This window comes from Diceros bicornis, chromosome 26 (genome assembly GCF_020826845.1).
Source record: "Diceros bicornis minor isolate mBicDic1 chromosome 26, mDicBic1.mat.cur, whole genome shotgun sequence".
Taxonomy (NCBI): Eukaryota; Metazoa; Chordata; class Mammalia; order Perissodactyla; family Rhinocerotidae; genus Diceros; species Diceros bicornis.
Window position 1 is genome coordinate 46,699,585 of NC_080765.1, and position 21,190 is coordinate 46,720,774.

Below are 21,190 nucleotides of genomic sequence, written 5' to 3' on the forward strand. Positions count from 1 at the left end.
GAATGTTTAAGACTTCTGCCTTAGGCCTTTTTCAGAAATTTGACCCCTTTGTATTCCTGAAATAACAAATACAGTAGAGCAGCCCCCACTACCACAGTGAGAGGCCAAATGACTTGGCCATCAACTTGATTAATTTTTATTATTAACGTGATTGGGCAGATTTGTTATTTGAAATTGGTTAAAATAAAATGAAGTTTTAACAAGATGATATGCTGGATAATTCTTGCTGACTGAAGAATGCAAGTAGTACACTCCTGAGAGCTCAAGATAACTGAGTTAGAACTTACTTTTTAAGAAAGAATAGGCTTCCCTTCAGATTTGTAAAGATAGTTTGAGATAGAACTTTTCCTCCTTATAAGACCTTAAAATGTAAGAGGAACACACAGGTTTCATAAGTTCTACTTTAATTTCTAAGTATCTACCCCTAATGCTTGCTAAAAAGTCACCTTGGTCCCTGTAATGTCCCTCTCATTTCTTTCTAAGTCGAATTTTAGATAGCACGTTGTAGTCACACATAGAACAGGAATATTTCATTCGGGATTTCCAAGTATGCTAAGGATTAATATAATGAGTTCAAAACAAATGAACTGGGTAACATAGGTATATACATCCTTGCAAGGCGTGACTCACAAAGAAATGTTATGCCTCATCAAAAGCGCCAGTGTATTTCTGGACAAGGCACAGGACTGGAGGCAGCAACCCTTGGATGTTACTCACTCCCTCACCAGAACATAGCGGGAGCTACCTCAGTCCTTTCCGGCTCAGCCATTGTCTGGCTTCTGGAGACAAACAGGTTGTGACACTCTGAGACCTCAGTGCTCGCCTGTGCCTGAAGCGGCTGCTACAAATAGGTAATGTAATGTTGCCAGTGCCTAGCCCAGTTCTTGGAACATGCTCTGTACTCCCCAGCACGTTTTCAGATGAATGAATGAAGACAGCGTCCAGTAACCCATGTTCCCCACGTAGGGTTTCTTTCTGTAGTGCTGTCCTGGTAGCTGGCCCAGTCCAGCAAGCAGAATGGTGTGGAGCCTCCTGTAAAGGGTCTCCAGGCAGGCAGTCTGAGGAGTCTCATCACCCTGAAATTATGGAATGCACATAAGGGTATCAAGTTTCCCTGTAGGAACGTGAAAATAGCTAATATAGAAAGAAAGACCTTCAATCTGTGCATTCTCTGCAGGACTTGACACTACAGGCAAACCCTGCCAGCGTAGCACCTCATCTTGTCATTACAAGGCTCGTCACTCAAAGTCTCAAAGCCAACTCAGAGGCAAATTCAATACCTTCAGTTCTGGGCCAGCCCCGTGGCTTAGCAGTTAAGTGCGTGCACTCAGCTACTGGCGGCCCGGGTTCGGATCCTGGGTGCGCACCGACGCACCGCTTCTCCGGCCACGCTGAGGCCGCGTCCCACATACAGCAACTAGAAGGATGTGCAGCTATGACATACAACTGTCTACTGGGGCTTTGGGGAAAAAAACGAGGAGGATTGGCAATAGATGTTAGCTCAGAGCCCGTCTTCCTCAACAAAAAGAGGAGGATTAGCACGGATGTTAGCTCAGGGCTGATCTTCCTCACAGACACAAAAATACCTTCAGTTCTTTAGGAAAACAAGCGGTGTAAGAGAAAAAAGATCATTACTTTTAACTTACAGAAAGTAAAAAGAACAGGGGCATATTCCCACTCATTCTACTCTAAGTTTTTGGTTTTCAAAAGAAAAGAACCTTAAATCCATAACCTTTGAGAAGATTAATTTGGGCATCCTCTGACTAAATGAAAAAAAAAGAAAGGAATAAAAAAAGGCAAACCCTGTCACCAATGAAAAGCTGAAAGGGAAGCAGAGTTCAGGCACTTTGGAAAATGGATGTTGAGAAAATCATGTGTGCATGCATGCACACACACACACGCATGCACACACACCAGGCAAAGACTTTGAGTACATGATTGCTAAGTTTAATTCAACTGTTATACCCAATTCTGCCTTGTAAAAATAATAAAATGTTCTTATCAAAATTACATTGCAAGTGTGTACAGGTTTGGTGTTTTGATACAGCTCCAGAAAAAAGTTGGCACCAAATGCACATAAAAAAATTTTAAGGCTTAATAAAAATACAACCTAGTAATTTCTCAATGCAGCTTAGAGGTTAACAGGATGCTAAGAGTTAATGAATCATCCAAACACAGGCAGTCCCCAGTGTACAGAGCATTTTCCCAATACAAATGATTACCCCCATCGGGCTCACCTGAGCAGAAACTCCTCTTCTGCTTCTCCCAGTGACCAGACTAGTCAGGCACTCTAACCCACTGCTGGGGTCTCAGGAAGAGAAACAAGGGGGGGGGGGGGGCGGCGACACAGGGAGTTCTGTCACTGCTGCCCAGAAGCTCTTTCTGTGTTCATGTTTTCCTCATTCTCATCTCAGGTTTCTCCCATCTCCACCGAGATCCCTGCCAGTGGACAGAACTGGAGCGCTCTTCCTCCCACTGGCTGACAGTGAGGGTGGGATGAAGCCACAAGGGCCAGCACCACAATGCAGGGTTCTTCTTGGCAATCCAATTTGGAATTCACAAATCATTTTCTTGTACAGTAAAAAACCACAACAAAACAGTTATAAATGGGAGTTCATTTCTACCATCAGAACATTTTAAGTTAAACAAGTTAGTGTGTTTGGGCTTAAAAGCTAACCATTTATAACATTTTTTAATGGGTAAAAAATCCTCTGAATTCCAAAAACTTGCTTGTAAATGACCATTTGAAGGATGGAGACAGGAAGTACTTGATAGAGTCACATAAAATGAGTGTTTCTTGGCTCCAAAGTCAGAGGGCAGTTGAAAGGACAACTGTCTTTGGTTGACAAAGCCACATGCAGACCCCCTCAATGTACTGGGTGTGAGAAGTGGGGCTTGGCAGGCAGCACCTGTAGGCACTTAAGTGTCTGGGCCACTGTGAGTGCAACTAAACACAGCTGTTGCTTTTCGAAATTTTAATAATGATGAAGATATTTCTAGCACTTGGCATTAGCTTTGTAGGCACTCATACCTATAGCTACCACCACCCAAATCCTCTCCTGTGAACTGTTGGTCCAACATGAGTGAAGTGTAGGAATTGAGACTGTAGCCCTTTAGAGCCTGCATGGAACAAATTGGAAGCAAGTATCTTTGCTGGCAAATATCATGGAATTGGCCACTTAAGATTCTGCTGCCAAACTACTTAATCTCCTGGCCTAAGGTCTCAAAGTCTCTTCCGGAAACTATGAATATGGTCCAGAGATTCTGCAAAGCTTTATAAAGCGTAAGCAAACTTTTCTTCCTCTTTGGTATACCTGAGCAACTGACTTTTTTCTAGAAAGGTGTCAGAAACAGACCAGAGTCAACAGTCACTTATGTAAAGCTGATATTTTAGAATAGCTCTTTAGATATTATTAAAGAATTCAAACCTAAGAACCCAAGGTTCTGGGGTATCTCTTCTTCCCACTGTCAACAGGAATCAAGTAACACATACGAAGGATTTAAATAACCCCATTACCTGGATATGTCTGGAGAGTTTTAAAGTCTTGCAGGAGTCAGTGGGCCTTGTCAGACAGCTTATGAAAGGAACTGCCCACATTATTGGTAAGGAGCAAAGGCCTAGACTTAAGGTTGATGAGCAAAAAGGGAACAATTCACAAGCAAAACAGCCTTAAAAAGACCAAAACCAGTCCTTTGTGAATGAAAGGCAGAGAATCCTCTGTAAGATCTGGCCGAGGTGTTAGACGGCAGAAATGGGCATCTCAGAGGATCAGGGTACACAATCTTTCTAGAAAGCATAGGCTGAGAACAACTTTTTGGTTTTTGTTGACAGCTGCTGAGGAAAAGCAATGAAGATGTTTCGAGAAAAGACTGCAGAACAATACCATGGGGCTGAAGTGAAAAGGAGACACTGGGATTTAGCAGCAGTTGTCCCAGGAATGGAAACCGCATCCATGAAGGGTAAATGGCAGGAGGATCTAAGGGGGTTTATCCAGATGCCCCCACCCTACCCTGCTAGTGTTTTGGCTTATGCCTTCCTCCTCTACCCCACAGCAACGGACAGGTGGTTCTGGTTTTCTTTCAAAGGCTTTAAACTGTGCTATGCTGTTAGTGATTCCCAGATATCAGATTAGCTGGCAGATTGCTGATACACAAGAATGTGGAAGAGGCCCCTTCGTCAAGCCTCACTGTGGCCTTGCACCATCTCCCTACCCCGCCCGTCTCAGAGTTCCTCACATCTGGAATTACAAGTGAGTGTACACCAGGGGAGTCACATTTTATCCCCACAAAGAAGTGTCTCTCGGCAGTCTGGAAGGCGAGGTCCTCTGCGGCTCTCGTGATGGCAATGGAGCCTAAGCAGCAGCTTCAGATACACAACAGACCCTCTCCCCACCCCTACTGCTTTGGGCTAAAATAAACTATAATATTTGAAATCCTATCTCTTGAGTTTCATGTCTGGCTACAGGGGAAGCAGCAGCTTCTTTTAGTAGAAAGAGATGCTGGATTTGCCTCCGGGTGGGTTCAGGACTTTGTTGTGAGAGCGAGGCCGCGGGCCCAACCTGGGCTCATGGCTGTCCAGCGTGGGTGTGGGCTGGGGCTCCTGGGTGCACTCGGCTTCTCTCCGGCTGCCTTTCTCACCAGGCTCTTCTCTGGGTGAGGTGCTCATTGCAGCTGTGGGACAGAGTCAGCACACCGTCCCATCAGAGGCTGCCCATTACCTGGACAGGCCAGCTGTGCACATGGGAAGTCTGCGACATAGACCAGCTAGTAGGAAATGCATACCATGATGGGAAAAGAGAACAACATAAAGCCAGGCTTCCATCTTTTACCAGGAAGACTCACTGCGATTAGCAGAGGCCATCTGTGAACTGGGCATAAAGGTGGGGCTTAGTACTCTAAATACTCCTTGCTAAATTCCTAAATAAGTTGATTGTTTCTTTATATTGCTTGTTGGACTTCATTTCCATTTCTTCTACCTCAATTATAAAAAGGAAACCTTCTCAAAATGGGCATAGCAAGGAGGAGAGGGAACTCACCTTAACTGGAAGGTCTAAGGGTGAGGCAAGCCTTTCTGACACTGTTACTCTGGACTTTTTGAATGCATGAATTCCTATGTATTTTGGTCATCCATTGAGGGAAATGGTGACCCAAAGGCAGAAGAAATCAGTGCCCACAGTGGGCTTAGAGAACCATGGTGGGTCTCTGCATGTGATATCCAGCCTGACCACTGGAGCAACTCTCAAAACTTGGGTAACCAATTATGGAGGCACCACCTCTCCCCGTCACATGCAAGCCTCACATTTTCCTTCTCACTTCTCATCCTCCTTCTCCTGCTCTCTTATGCCCTTCTCTTCTGCATTAGTTCTGCCAGCTCTACCCTTGGTCACAAATTCATTAAAGGTTTTGGATCCCTGCCCTTCACTACACAAAATCAGCTTCTAGAAGAGGACACCTTGGTCTTAGGCCTAGGCTGATTAACAATGACAAGAAGTGAAGACAAAGTCAGTGGTGACCAGTTAGAAGTCTTCACCAAAAATACCTGAGCCCATTTCCCCGGCATTCCTCAAACACTCAATCCTCTTGGCAATAAACACAACCTTGCTTGTTTTCATCAGCTGGCCTAGAAGGGGCACAGGAACATTCCCTCTCATCCTCCGGGGGCACACCAGCAGCAAGTCCAGGGTGAGAGCACTCGGGCAGGGACAGAAAGCAGAAGCTCACCTTTAAGATTCAACTTTGGGTCTTCTCCTTCATACAAGAGCACGTGGTCCTGCGACAAGCCAAATCCCAGGTCAGCACATGGTTCAGAAACTTTTTACCCTCATTCAAATGGACAATGAAAATCAGGGCACAAGTGACTTGGGTTTATTTTTAACTTTTAAAAATGTTTTTACTATGGACAATTTTAACCATAAGCAAAGTGGAGAGAATGGTACTCTGAACCCCCACGTAACCTGCCAAACAATGACATCAGCTCAGTGCCTCCCTGGGCTCAGCCACACAGTTGTCCCAACCTCACTCCCTCCACTCACTGTGGGATTATTTTAAAGCAAATCTCAGATATTTCATTCATCCATAAATATTTCAAGATCTGGCTCTTAAAAACGTCCTTTAAGGGCTGGCCCGGTGGCGTAGCGGTTAAGTTTGTGCGCTCCACTTCGGTGGCCTGGGATTCGCCGGTTCAGATCCTGGGCGCCGACCTATGCACTGCTCATCAAGCCATGCTGATGCGGCATCCCACATAGAGCAACTAGAAGGATGTAAAACTATGATGTACAACTATCTACTGGGGCTTTGGGGAGAAAAAAGCAAAAAAGGAGGAAGATTGGCAACAGATGTTAGCACAGGGCCCATCATCCTCAAAAAACAAAAATGTCCTAAAAAAAAAAGATATAACCATAAGTCTCACAACTGCAAAAATTAATGATTCTTCAAATGTCTAACATCTCCTCAAATTTTAAAACATTAGAATATGTTTTCAAGGCTCATCCATGTTGTATCATGTGTCATTCCTTTTTATGGCTGAATAACATCCCATTATGTGTACAGCACATTTTTTTTATCCATTCATCTGTTTATGGACACTTGGGCTGTTTCCACCTTTTGGCTATTGTGAATAACGCTGCTGTTAAAATAGGTGTACAAGTATCTGTTCTGAGTTCCTGTTTTCAGATTTTTTGGGTATATATCTAAGCTGGGTCATATGGTAAATTCTACTTTTAACTTTTTCAGAAAGTGCCAAACTGTTTTCCACAGTGGCTGCACCATTTTACATTCCCAATGGCAACGTATGAGGGTTCCAATTTCTCCACATCCTCACCAACATTTGTTATCTTCCTTTTTCTTTTCTTTTTTGCTAATAGCCATCCTAGTGGGTGTGAAGTGGTATCTCATTGTGATTTTCATTTGCATTTCCTTAATGACTAAGGGTGTTAAGAATCTTATCATGTGCTAATTGACTATTATATATATTTCTTTGGAGAAATGTCTATTCAAGTTCTTTGCCCACTTTTGAATTGGGTTGTCTTTTTGTTGTTGTAGTTCTTTTTATATTCTGGATGGCAAACTTTTATCAGATATGTGATATGCAAATATTTTCTCCCATTCAGTGGTTTGTCTTTTCATTCTCTCTCTTTTTTTTTTGGAAGATTCGAGCTGAACTAACATCTGTTGCCAATCTTCCTCTTTTTTCTTCTCCTTTATCCCCAAAGCCCCAGTACGTGGTTGTATGATAATTTTAAGTCCTTCCAGTTCTTCTACGTGAGCTGCCACCACAGCATGGCTACTGACAGATGAGTGGCGTGGCTATGTGCCTGGGAACTGAACCCGGGCCGCCAAAGCAGAGCACGCCAAGCTTTTAACCACTAGGCCATCAGGGCTGGCTCTCTTTTCATTCTCTTGATAGTGTCTTTTGATGCACAAAAGTTTTTAATTTTAATGAAGTCAATTTATTTAAATTTTATTGCCTGTGTTTTTGGTGTCATATTTAAGAAACCACTGCCAAATTCAAGATCATGAAGATTTGTCCCTATATTTTCTTCTAAGAATTTTATAGTTTTAGCCCTTAAATTTAGGTCGTTGATCCATTTTTAGTTAATTTTTGTATACAGTGTAAGGTAAGGGCCCACTTTCATTCTTTTGCTTGTGCATATCCAATTTTCCCGCAGCATTTGTTGAAGAGACTGTTCTTTCCCCCACTGAATGATCTTGGCACCCTGGTGGAAATATCAATTAGCCACAGATTTGAGAGCTTATTTCTCGGCTCTCAATTCTATTCCACTGATCTATATGTCTATCCTTATGCCAGCACCACATCATTAGCTTTGTACTAAGTTTTGAAATCAGGAAGTGTACGTCCTTCAAGTTTGTTCTTCACTTTCACGATTGTTTGGCTATTCGGGCTCCCCTGAGAGTCCATATAAATTTTAGGATGGGTCTTCTCATTTTTTCAAAAAAACAGGGTTGGGGTTGCATTCCTAAGTCTCTTTTTAATCAGGAGGCTCTCCCTCTATTGCTGCCATGTAAATTCCTGTATTTTGCAGTACTCTGATTGAATCTCTGTGGTGTCAATTAATATGAGGTTTGGTATGATTCAGGCTTGATTTTTTTGACAAGAATTCAAAGGTGGTCCATGATGGACTTTTATCACAAGGCCCATAATTTTTGGTTGTCTCTCATTTTGTGATGTTAGCAGCCACTGATCATCATTGCCTAAATCCACAATTTCATTATAAGTTTGCAAAATGGTGATATTTGAATTCTACTATTCCTTCTTCATTTATAGGCTGGACTATTTTAGAAAGGAAACTTGCCCTCAACAACTGTTATCCTGAGGTACAGTTCATTACAGTACTTATTGATGACCACTAAAAAGAGTGAAACTTTGTGAGAGATGACTCCCCTATTGTATGTCAAATTTTATAAACATCCTCATTGCCCTCGATGCTGTGCAGAAAAGAGCAGCAGCCTATTGGCAGCGGGCAGTTGCTGCTCCCGACACACCAAGACCAGCTCCCCCAGGGCTCAGTCATCACGAGGTTGGAATACATTTCTGTGATGACTCAGGGGAGCTCTGAAACTCAGTGACTAATTACTGCACCCACGAAAACCCACGTCACCTACCTTGTCTCTTCCTAATAACATGTCACACCTGCCTTAGAGCCTTTTTAAAGACTACTTGCTCAAGTTTTGTTTTTCTTTCATGCCTACTATCTGAATGTAGTCCGTACCTTGGGTTTGTTTGGGTGTGCCAAGGGTGAAGTGGCAGCGACTGGGGACCCAAAAATGTCACTGGTCTTCCCACCAGGTGGATTCAGACGCTGTCTCATCTGCACAGGCGTCGATTCATCAAAGATACCACTTCCTTTCCCCCCTGCAGAAACAATTGCAGAGTGGTGAGCAACCCAGAACATCCATCTGATCCTACACTCCACATTCGTCACTTCAGAGATTCCTCTCATAGTAACACCCTAGTGCCGGTCCTGAGTTCAGGCCAACAGGGGTGGGATGATCAGGTTGACAAAGACTCCTAAAGACCTATGACAAAACCAACACCTTTACTGGGGGCCTGCATTTCTGGAGCTGAGCTGAACTGGGCTGGCCTCTAGAGGTGAGACAGTGCGATGGCATAAAACAGCACTTCCCCCTCTAGAAATTTCTTTAACCTTGAACTTTTCATGCTTTCCTGTTAAAGAATCTTCTTCATTAAACCTATGAAAAGTTCTTTAGTAGATTAAAAGCAAACAGCTGCTAAATTTCTAGGTCAGATAGAACTGAATCTAATAACATGCCCTATTCAAGGCAAACCTGTAAACTGGAAAATAACATTTATTAGTCATTCTTCTGATTTCATTCAGGCTGCCACTCCCAGTGTGACAACTAGATATGCCAGCGAATTACAGACTTCTTTGCTGCCAACTATAAGTGATTTGATCAACCCTAATGAAATGCATCTAAGGGCCAGTGCCCATGGCTTAGCGGTTAAGTGCACGCGCTCCGCTACTGGCGGCCCGGGTTCCGATTCTGGGTGCGCACCAACGCACCGCTGGTCCGGCCATGCTGAGGCGGCATCCCACATACAGCAACTAGCAGGATGTGCAGCTATGACATACAACTATCTACTGGGGCTTTGGGGGAAAAAAAGGAGGAGGATTGGCAATAGATGTTAGCTCAGAGCCAGTCTTCCTCAGCAGAAAGAGGAGGACTGGCATGGATGCTAGCTCAGGGCTGATCTTCCTCAAAAAAAAAAAAAAAAAAAAAAGAAATGCCTCTAAGATGTAACTTCTTATAAGCTGATGACTAAGGCACGGACATGAAAAGTAAATGCCTAAATGCCTACGAGAAGCAGAAAGATGGCTCCCATCCAATACCCACTCAGCAAACAACAAGCAACTCCTGCCCACAGAGTGCTGTGCCAGGTAGAGGTGAGGCCGTCACAAGCAGGGCTCTGGAAGGAAAGAAGATGCATCCCAGTAACTAGCTGTGTGACCACACACACGTTACTGGGCCTTTCTGTGCCCCAAATTCCTCATCTGTAGAATGGGGATAATAACAGGACATCCTCATAGCGCTGTAAGAGGATTCAGTGACTTCCTGTAGCTCCTCTGTCACATGCTTAGACAATGCCCGGGACACACAAGCTCAGCAAACATTTGCTATATTTTCTATGTACTGATAAAGAAACAGCGTCCCCAGACATATCGTTCTGTGAAAAAAGGCGCAAAACAATCTATACAGCATGCAACATTTAATGTAAGGGGAGAAGTATTCTTATTTGCTTGTATCTGAACAAAGAAAAGTGGTTACTCCACTCCTCCCAACACACAAAAGTAGTTACCTAGAGCGGCTAAGTGTGTGCAGGAAATGGGATGGATGGGGTGCAGGGGCTTAAGACTGCTTAATGTGTTCTTTTTTAAAGAGTTTTGATCTTTGTTTACTGTTTTCAAGAAGTGAAATTTTAAACAGTCACTTCTGGGCTGCAGTAACCCACTGCGTTACGACAGGACAGGAGCACCCTAATAACAACCTGGAGGATGCACCCCAGGAGCCCCAAGGGGCACTGGCCCATTTCGTTCTCTCGCTAGCGTCCAGCCCCATCTTCAGGGCCCCTGTTGAGAGTGAATTACAAAGCAGACTGGCCTTCTGAGATGCCAGTCAGTCTTCTAGGGGACACGGAGTACAGCTCCACCGAGGGCTGGGACAGAGCCCAGGCAGCAGGGACCGGGCTGGGGTCGTTGCCTTTTTCGGGGGGAAAACATACGGGGCTGCCTCTGCAGGAGAACGTGCACACACACACTCTCACGTAACTCTGGGGGTCGCCATGTACACACACAGTCACGTAACTCCGGGGGTCACCGTGTGCACACACACTCGCGTAACTCCAGGGGGTCACCACGTGCACACACACTCACATAACTCCAGGGGGTCACCAGGTGCACACACACTCACCCAACTCCAGGGGGTCACCATGTGCAAACACACTCACGTAACTCCATGGGGTCACAATGTGCACACACACTCACCTAACTTCAGGGGGTCACCATGTGCACACACACTCACCTAACTTCAGGGGGTCACCATGTGCACATGCACTCACATAACTCCAGGGGTCACCATGTGCACACACACTCATGTAACGTCAGGGGGTCAGTGTGCACACACACTCACCTAACTTCAAGGGGTCACCATATGTACACACACACGTAACTCCAGGGGTCACTGTGTGCACACACAGTCTCGTAACTCAGGGGGTCACCGTGTGCACACACACTCACGTAACTCCAGGGGGTCACCATGTGCACACACACTCACCTAACTCCAGGGGGTCACTATGTGCACACACTCACCTAACTCCAGGGGGTCAACGTGTGCCCACACACACTCACCTAACTTCAGGGGGTCACAATGTCAACACACACTTACGTAAGTTCAGGGAGTCACAAACCTTCTGACCCTCAGCCACGGGCCTCCCAGGGATCCACACACCCCGAGCTGCAGACCCTTGGCCGGAGAACCAGCACAACATGGTGTTAAGGGCAGGAATCTGTAGTCAGACTCCCGGGGCCCCTGCTCAGTCACTTACCAACTGTGTGAGCCTGGACAAGTGACTTCAACCTTCTTTTGTCTCATTTTCTCGACTCTACCAAGGTAAGAAATGATACTAATACCTAGCTAGGGTCACTGGTGAGACGAATAAGTTAATACATGTGAAGGGGGTAGAGCAGTGCCTGGCAGGGTAAGCCCTCACTGACGGAGCCGGGCTGCTGTTTTCAACAAGACCACAAAGTGGAGAACTGCGGCCTGAGGCCATCCCCTTATTGCGTCGTTTCTGGTTGTGCTACAAAGGCTAAAGCAAGTTCTTTTTAAAATGTGCAATCAGCTTTTGTAAAAATGGAGGATAAAAGTAATTCAATTTGAAGTTTTTGGCTAAAGACACGGCTCATTTAAAATTTTCTTTTTAAACTGTGAAACAACACAGAAAAGTTCCTAACACACTTATCACAAAGCACGACAAAGCAAACTCCCAGGTAACGACCGCTGGGTTGTACTGCCAGTGCCCACGAACCTGCGTGTCCTTCCCATCACCCCATACCTCCACATGCCTGAGTTTTCTGGAAACCACAAACTTGTTATTTCTTGTATAGTATTTTTTGTGTGTGTGAGGAAGATCAGCCCTGAACTAACATCCATGCCAATCCTCCTCTTTTTGCTGAGGAAGACCAGCCCTGAGCTAATATCTATTGCCAATCTTCCTCCTTTTTTTCTCTTTTTCTCCCCAAAGCCCCAGTAGATAGTTGTATGTCATAGTTGCACATCCTTCTAGTTGCTGTATGTGGGATGCCGCCAAAGCATGGCTGGACAAGCGGTGCGTCAGTGCACGCCCAGGATTAGAACCCAGGCCGCCAGTAGCGGAGCGCACGCACTTAACCACTAAGCCACAGGGCCGGCCTCTCTTGTATAGTTTTACCAGTATGTGTCCAACTCTAAGCAATATAGTTCTGTTTTTGAACTTTATAAAAAGTAGTCACACTGCATGTCTCTTATTCAACATTTTACCTGAAAGATGAATTCAGCTTTGAAGAGAGAAAAGATGCTCAATTCACCCATAATTGAAGAAAAATAAATTCAAGATATACTTTTTTAAAAAACAAATTGCAAAAGATAGACATTGTGTTGGTAGAGTGTGGGGAACAAGCACTGCCGACATCACAATGAGCGCTGGGCAACCTCTTTGAAGACAAGTTGGAAGCATCTAGCAGTATTTTAAATTGATCCGGCAACTCCATTTTGAGAAATTTATCCCAACAGTGTCTTCAGGTGCTAAGTTTAGAGCATGAGCTCTGGAGTCAGGAAAACTGGGATCCAAAGGCTACTTCTGCCACCAACAAGCTGTGAGGCTTCGCAGGCCAGGGCACCTCCCAGAGCCTCAGTCTCCTCTGCAAAAGGGGTAATACCACCTACCTCCCAGGGTTGTAAAGAGGACCAAATGAACACATGCGAAGCACTTTGCACAGCCCCTGGCAAATATGAAACAATCCACACAAATCAATCATTGTTAGGAGAACAGAGAAGACAATCTGTGGAAAACTGAAACCAGGTGACCAGCAAAGCACATGAATGAAGAGTAATTGAAACACTGGGTATGACAATCCTTGGTCAGTTTTCAGTGACCGTCACGCCGTAAGTCACACACTCTGACCTGCATGCTTTTCTCAATCAGACCCTCTCATCAGAGGGCTGTGGGGCGAAGTCTGGGAGACTAAAAAAACCAGGGCAGGAGTTAGGTCTGCAGCGATGGACACACTAACAGTTTCTCCTTTCGGGTTTCCTTTGAGAATTCATCACAGATTATTTTCAAAGAGCACTTTGCAGGATAGAAAACAAACCCCAACAACGGGACCGTGTGAAGCAGCAAGTCGGCACAGGGAGTCACAGTGCTTGTCACTACAATTTGTCACCGTGCACAATACAGATGCTTTCTAACTCTCTGGTCAAGAGGGGCCCAGGCTGCCCCTTGGGCATCACAAAGCTAAGGAATCATGAGATTGTGAGGGACTGGCAGAGTGGCAATGCCCCCAAATTGCCATCTTTTCCAGGGAACCTGACACCACAGGGACAGCTCCAGACACACACTCTGCTAAGCTGGGGCCAAGTGAGCTGGCTGGTCCTCCTTCAAGTGCCCAGGATTTGATTCCATCTGCCACAGAACGTACCGCTGGGCTGTCTTCGGTACAAAGGATGTGCAGGGCTGATCGCTCCTGGCCCTGTACTGTAAAGGGGACACGACGAGCACAGTACTCACTTAGGAAGAACTACTTGCTTGTCTACTATAACTATCCAAACAACATAAACCCTCCACTCTGCCCCGCCCACAAAAAACAATCAACCACACAAACGACTAGCTTTTGAATCTACTGCTTTTGTTTCTCCAGGTTTAGTCAAGAAATATTTGCAGCCAGAATCAGGGTGGGGTAGGGACAGTTCTAGCTCCGGTTCGGCTTGATTTTATTATCTGTCTGAAATACTGACTCCTGTGTCTGGCCTCTCAAATCTTTAAGGATGGAACAAACGTTGCTTTTCCCCCATGGATACAGACAAGGGGAGCTCCTCAGGCAACTATCACTGTATGGTCACTCAACTGGACAGTATCCGCCAAGGAAACATTTCTCTAAGATTCTCTCCCACTGTAAGTACTAGAAGGTGTGGTAAGTATCTAGGAACCATACAGATGTATGCTAGACCAAGTCATCCGTTTTAGACTTTCAATCCCACTGACAATCTGATTAAAAATACTCTCCCTAAGAAAAACGTTTAAATGCACAATTTGCATGCAATTTCAGGAATCTCAAGAGGTCCATGGGACAAGTGGGAGAGCCTCCCTGGTGGGAACCAGAATCCCATCATCTGCCTTTGTGTTCTCAGTGCCTGGATGCAGTCTGTTGATACATGGAGAATTGAAGAATGATCGAGCCACCTTCAAGACACAAAGTAAAAGTCAGGATAAAACCTTCCTTACATTCCAGAGCTCTGATAGCAAGGGATAACCTGTACCAGGAAAAATATCTGAAAAGATCAATATAAAGAAATAGAACTTTTATCAGGAGAGCAGCATAAAGAGAACAGGCAGAGGCCAAGGGTTGATGAGTCACAAAGGCCCGTACCTGGGGGATGGGTCCTTTTAGGTATGTTCTGAGGTTCTGCAGTTGGTCCAAAAATATTAGATGCCATCCTATTGGGCCTGCTTGAAGGAGCAGCTTCTTCTGGACTCCCAAAAAGATTGCTCGATTCTCCTCCCGGGGGCTTCATGGCCCTACAAGCACAGAGTAAGCGTGAGTCACTGATGGCTGACCTGGACGTCACTGTTCAGGCGGTATGGCACAGCTAGACAGGGCAGGTGTACTTTCTTAATGTCTATGGAAAAACTACACACACTGCAATTCTTTAATACTGGCATGACTAGTTTACAGACGGCCACATGGCACACTTCCTTTACTGCCCCCTTAAGGTCCCCTTAAAAGTCTTCTTTGTATATCTTGGTTATGCCAAAAACCCTCTAGAAATGTGTATATTTTGAATTATTCCTGTGACCTCTCATAAGTAAAATTAAAGTTTCCCTAAAACAGGCAAATTGAGCCACATTCAGCAGAGTTTAATACCCATTTTAATTAGTACACAGTAGTGTTTAATACTATAAACACCCTCAGGAGTGTTTAATATCGTAGCTTACATTTGCCAGGTGCTTACTAGATGCCAGCTACTGTTCCAAGGACCTTACACAACAGCCCTCTCAGGCAGGCACTATTTTCACAGATGATGAATCTGAGATAGAGAGAAATCACAAGCAAGGTCACGTAGGAAGCAGCAGAGCCAGGATGCAAACCCAGGCAGTCTGGATCTAGAGCTCAGACTATGCCCTCACGCCTCTCTTAAAGGCCTCTAGAAACAAATGAGGGGGGCAGTGCACAGTTACCCAGAGATCATGCCTGAGCCCTAGAGCTGGGTCTTCAGAAGGGCAGCCACGGGCCACCGTGGCTCGTGAGCACAGACTTGGTCCTACGACTCAGAAGTGCTGTAAGTGTACACCACACACTGGATTTCCAGGACTCAGCACAAAGAGGAAAAGTCAAAATATCTCTTTAATTGTGACTTTTATATTGATCACATGTTGAAATAATGTTTTGCATATATCAGGTTGAATAAAATCCATCAAAATTAGTTTTCCCTGATTCTTTTTACTTTTTAAAATGTGGCTACTACAAAATGTAAAATTCCTTACATGGCTCACATTTCTACTGGAGGGTGTTGGCTTAGACAAGGGAGAGTGCCACCAACATCAATCTAGGTGAGTCCCAGGAATTTACACCAGGATAATCACCTCCAGTCCTAACGTCTGGCACATCCAATGAATCAGAGAACACGCCAGCTAGCGTCACTGTTCATTCTAGATCAGCACACATGCACCAAGTGTCATCCCTAAAATACACTGGCATTCTACAAGTGTTGATTTTAATTAAACATCCATGGAGAACACTGGTATTCCCACTGCTCAGCCACCAACAGCAATATCTACCTGAAGTCTCGATCTTTGGGAAACTGTCATGCACTATTTGGAAGCTTGAAGTGGAAGTTTCAGAAGTGGAAGATCAGGACTTCGAGTCGCTTTTTATTGCAATACCTAAAGAATCAAGAAATTTTCAAAGCTCTGTCCTGACACCCCCAGTTTCAGACCACTTTAGCAGAGCAGGAACACACTGAATTCATATGCATCTTTTCAGAACACCAAGCAAGACTTTTTAAAATGCCTTTTAAAGGAGACAGAGGACCACCAAAATTGGACTTTAAACCAGTGAGTGGCTCATGCTCCTTCACTAGTCCTAAGCAACAGGACCGTCTGTGATTGCAGACACTTAGAAGTAGACGAAACTGCAGAGCTCCACACCACATGATGCGATGATGCGAGGTGCCCATGATCTACTTCATAAAAAGAACAGGATATTTAAAATGTTTTTTGTGGGCCAGCCCCGTGGCTTAGTGGTTAAGTGCGCGCACTCCGCTACTGGCGGCCCGGGTTCGGATCCTGGGTGCGCACTGACGCACTGCTTCTCCGGCCATGCTGAGGCCGCGTCCCACATACAGCAACTAGAAGGATGTGCAACTATGACATACAACTACCTACTGGGGCTTTCGGGGGGGAAAAAAAAAGGAGGATGATTGGCAATAGATGTTAGCTCGGAGCCGGTCTTCCTCAGCAAAAAGAGGAGGATTAACACGGGTGTTAGCTCAGGGCTGATCTTCCTCACCAAAAAAAAAAGAAAAAAAAATGTTATTGTGTTTCCTCAAAAGAGCTAGAAATGGAGCTGATCACTCACTGTAATTTAAAGTGAAGAGTCCTCAGATGCTCCGGCTAAAGGCAGGCCTGCAGCAGTACTCATCTGCTTACAGAGAGCAGACAGTGTGCCTGAGACCCGCAGGCCAGCCACTCAGCACCACGAAAGCCAAGCATGCAACTGGCAGGCCTGTCTGCTTGGGAGGATGGGGAGGTGGGTGCCCACTCAGCAGTTAGCTTTTCCTCAAGGATTTGATGAAGGAAAAAAATTACTTCAGTTTGAGAAAAAAAAAAATTCATTTTTAAATAACCCATAACCAGACTTAAATTAGAAAGGGCTTAATAAGACCTCAACTCACATACTTTGTTGGTGGACACGGTGAAGCCATCTGACTTCGGCACCTGTTTATAAACAGAGCCCTGGTCACAATGACATTCTCCGTATTTTTCTTGGAGAACTGTAGCAGGTCTGACATGCTTGGGTCTCCACAGCCATCGCTTTGAAACAAGGGAGAGATCTGCAATCTTCAGAACTGAAGTGAACATCAAGTTTCATGCTGGCATGAGTTAAAATTCCTATTTTACGGACTTATTTAAAACATGGGTCTTCTTTCAAACCCTCAAGGTCCTGAAAATTGTCAGAGCAGATTCGGGGTCGACTCATCTCGATTCAGAGCTCTTCTGGACTCTTTCCTGACTCTCAATCTACATTCCTAGAGTCTCAAGTCTCCTCAGCCTCTCACCCTCCTTCAGTCCAACTCACACGTTCCCTGAGCACCTGTCACTGGCAAGCCTGCACCAGACCCTGGGACACGAGAGGGTTAAGTGCAGTCCTTGGCCTGGAGAAGCTTCACGTTTCCTGGGAAGGCTAGAGCTGTGTGCAGGTGGTCTCAGCGTTCGTGGGAGCGATGTGACAGAGGCACTGAGTGTTACTGGAGCTCCAAAGATGTCCGTGGATGAAGTGAGGCCCAAATTGAATCTGTGGTCTCCATGTGTAAAAGGGTACCATTAGGGCACAGGAGGTAAGCGATGGTTATGTGAAAAGACCAAATGCTAATTTTGGGTGGTGGAAATAAAGCGTTTATTACATTATTCTGGGTACTTTTCTGATTTTTATTTTGAAAACAAGATAAGAAAAGGAAAGTTGTGCCCAAGAATGTTGTAGCAGAGAGATTACTGTGCATAATGGCCAAGCTACCTGCGAAGGGGCAGTGACCATCTCCATCACAAAGGCAATGGGGTCGACACTAGGGTTTCACAGCCTCCACAGCAGTCATGCAAACTGCACAGGCTGCCCCAAAAGGGTCTCAAATGGGACTGAGAGTTAGGTCGTCATTTCAATAAAAATATAACCCACAACGATGCGCTCAACGTGGCCTTCACTAGGCTCACCATCAAGTGCAGTTACCACTAGGACACAAATTACGGGGAGCAAGATGGGAGTACTGCTGAGCTCAGACATTTTGGGGATGAACTCACAATGTAGGGATGCTTCCCAATTATTTTTCCTTTTGTAGTACCTCCTCAATATATTTCAATAAAGATACTCAAAATACACGAGAGAAACTAAGGGACATGTGACAAGAAAAACAGCCACACACACAGCTCAAGTGGAATATGGCAGAGGCAGAGAAAACAAAAGCCACTCTCACCGGAGGGTCTCCATGCCCCTGACCCTCCCTCCACTAGCGTGCCCCTGTGTTTCAGAAAAGCTCCTGGGGACTGGTCAGGCTTGGAGAGAAGCAGTGAGAGAAACAGACTTGGATTAAAGTCTTTACAAATATGCATCTCACAGTTTAATAGACCTTAGATTAACGATGGCTAAAGCATAATGCTTTTATAGTTCAAAATCCCTTTAACATAAAATAATCCCTCAGCGAGAAAACAAAAGATGTAGGGTCTTAAGAGAAGAAAACCCGGCTGGGTAATCTTACAGCCACCACTTGATTCCTTCCCCTCACAGCCAAATAAAATTAGACTTTACAAGGCCTGTCCGGCTAAGCAATTCCTTTAAAATGGCCGTCAGAACACAAAGCTTCTAACGGATCCCAAGCAGAAGCTTCCAATTATATTTCATCACCCAATTAAGTCTGCTTTCCCTCTTCAATGTCCTAAAAGGAAGATTTTTCTCCTTTTCATAATATCCTCTCCAAAAACTAATCTCCGAAAGAAGTGTGGAGTCTTACTTGAGAGCACCAGCCCTGCAGCTAACTTCTGTAGCTCCAGAAGTCAGCCTAACGTCCGTGTCACTCGTGGCATTCATTCGTTCCTGGGCATCCAGCGCCAGACAGTGTAAACAAAGAGGGAATGTACTCAATGGACACAACTGAGAAAGGGCTGGGGAGCAGCCCTTGCCCAGCTGGTGTGGGTGGTGCAGAAAAGCGGTTATCAGAAACTCGATTCAGTCTGAGCACTCCAGAATAAACTTCCGGCCCATACCAGTATAGATCTAGACACGAGAGATGAGTAGTCGCTGTTCCATGGATTAATAACTCATTATTTGGTTAGGCATATTACTGAATACTGACCTAACTCCCCCAAATTTACAAGGTTTTTACCAAGTTGAAGCAATTCTCTTATTTAGTATCTATTCTATACAATTCTCTTATTTAGTATCTATTCTATATAGTATTTATCTTAATACTCGTCACACATACATGCTCTTCTAGTTTTATGGAGAGGCTGGGCCCCAGAAGAGGCTCACAATAAAGAAACTCTTGGGCATCTGAAGACCCAAAATTTCACAATGCAAGCTGGCTCCTGCCATGACATGACAGACGTTCCAGCCAGCTCTGGCAACTCTAATTTATGTGACTTCCAATACCCAGAGTGCTTTAAAAGTTGAAAAGAAAGAAAGCATGCTGCACTATAGGTTCTTAAGAGTTGAAGCCCAGTCAGACACCTACAATCAAACCACCCCTTCTACCACTTGCAGTCCAGCCTAGTTCCCAGTCAGCAAGGCAGGGAGGGCAACACCTGGCTTCAGGGCTGTGGGATTAGAGAGGGCACTGTCTGGCTCCACGGCTGTGGGATTAGAGAGGGCACTGCCTGGCTCTAGGGCTCTGGGATTAGAGACGGCACTGCTCGGCTCCCGGGCCTGTGGGATTACACAGGGCACTCCTTGGCTCCCAGGGCTGTGGGATTAGGGGAGGACACCGCCTGACTCCCGGACTGTGGGATCAGGAGAGGGCACCGCCTGGCTCTCGGGGCTGTGGGATCAGGGGAGGGCACCGCCTGGCTCTCGGGGCTGTGGGATCAGGGGAGGGCACCGCCCGGCTCCTGGGCTGTAAGATTAAGGGAAGGCTCCCAGGACGGTGCCCTCTCCCCGAGGCTCCGGCTACAAGCGCACCGGCGCTGGCACAGGTTCCGCAGAGCGCCCCCCGCGGCCCCGCACAACCCGCGTTGACTCGGACTCCTGGCACTGCCCACCCCAAAGCAACAGACCGCTCGGCCGGCGCCTTTCAGGCGCGCTCGCAACTAGAAGGGACGCGCGCTAGGACGCGGAGCGCGGGGGAGGCGACCTCGGGCCCCCGCCAAGACCCTGGCGGGGGCGGGGGCAGGAAGCACATCCGCGTGTGCGCCCCTCTCCGACCGGGACTTGGAGGCCGCGGCTCCGTGAGGTCACCCATGGCCGCCGCCGGCCCCCCGCCGCCCGCACCTCACTCGCGACCCGCCCCGAGGCCGCGCCCGCGCCGCACCTGGAGACGGTCCGGCCGCCCTCGCTCTCCGGGACCTGGAACATGTCGCCCGCCACTCGGCGCCTCCTCGCCGCCGCACCGCCCTTCCCTCCCGGCCCCGCGCAGCGCGAGGCCCGCCCACCCGCGCCCATTGGAAGCCACTGGCGCCAGTCAGGTTGCCGCAGCCTATCGCGGCGCCGGACCCCGGCCACCGAGATGGAGGCTGGGAGAGCGCGCCGCGCTCGCAGCCGATTGGTGAGAGCAGGTGCCGCTCACGGCGCCGGGCGCCAACATTGGGCAGCCTGCCGGCAGGGGGCGGGCTGCCCCTCAGATGGGCGGGGCCGGGGCGCGGTCGGCGGGCTGGCTTCGTGCCCCTCGCGGCCTGGCGGGGACCCCAGCCCAGGTCCCGGGTCGCCTAGGCGCGAAGCGGTGCTGAGGTCCGCCTTGGGACGAGACGCCCGGGCGGTCGCGAACTCCCTCCGCCGGCGCGGGCCGCGCTCCCCCGGAAGCGCTTGCTGGGGCGGAGCGGCCGCGATCCGACCGACAGCTGGTGTGCGGGGATGCCGGACACGCGGGCGGGGGCGCCGAGCAAGACACAGTCTAGACTTTTCTCCAGCAGCAACCGCTGCCTGGTCGCCACTGACCACTGCTGCTTTACTCTGAAGGACGCGAGTCCAGTCTGTCGGGA

The 21,190-nt window shown here is 46.8% G+C and overlaps 1 protein-coding gene across 5 annotated transcripts; it reads right to left on the minus strand.

Annotated features, from left to right (window-relative positions):
• Positions 1-1,931: 1,931 nt before the first annotated feature.
• Positions 1,932-20,611, minus strand: JPT2 (Jupiter microtubule associated homolog 2). Of its 5 annotated transcripts, XM_058570372.1 has the most exons (6): positions 20,524-20,582; positions 17,189-17,323; positions 14,661-14,809; positions 8,730-8,872; positions 5,722-5,770; positions 1,932-4,671 (listed from the first exon to the last, which is right to left on the minus strand). In XM_058570372.1, exons 1-6 carry the CDS (start codon positions 20,565-20,567, stop codon positions 4,484-4,486), a joined length of 708 nt encoding a protein of 235 aa, XP_058426355.1. In that variant the 5' UTR covers positions 20,568-20,582; the 3' UTR covers positions 1,932-4,483. The 5 variants fall into 5 exon arrangements, with proteins under 5 accessions (XP_058426355.1, XP_058426356.1, XP_058426358.1 ...); XM_058570373.1 differs by lacking the exon at positions 17,189-17,323 and having other exon boundaries at positions 20,524-20,611; XM_058570375.1 differs by lacking the exons at positions 17,189-17,323; positions 20,524-20,582 and adding an exon at positions 16,070-16,174.
• Positions 20,612-21,190: the final 579 nt, after the last annotated feature.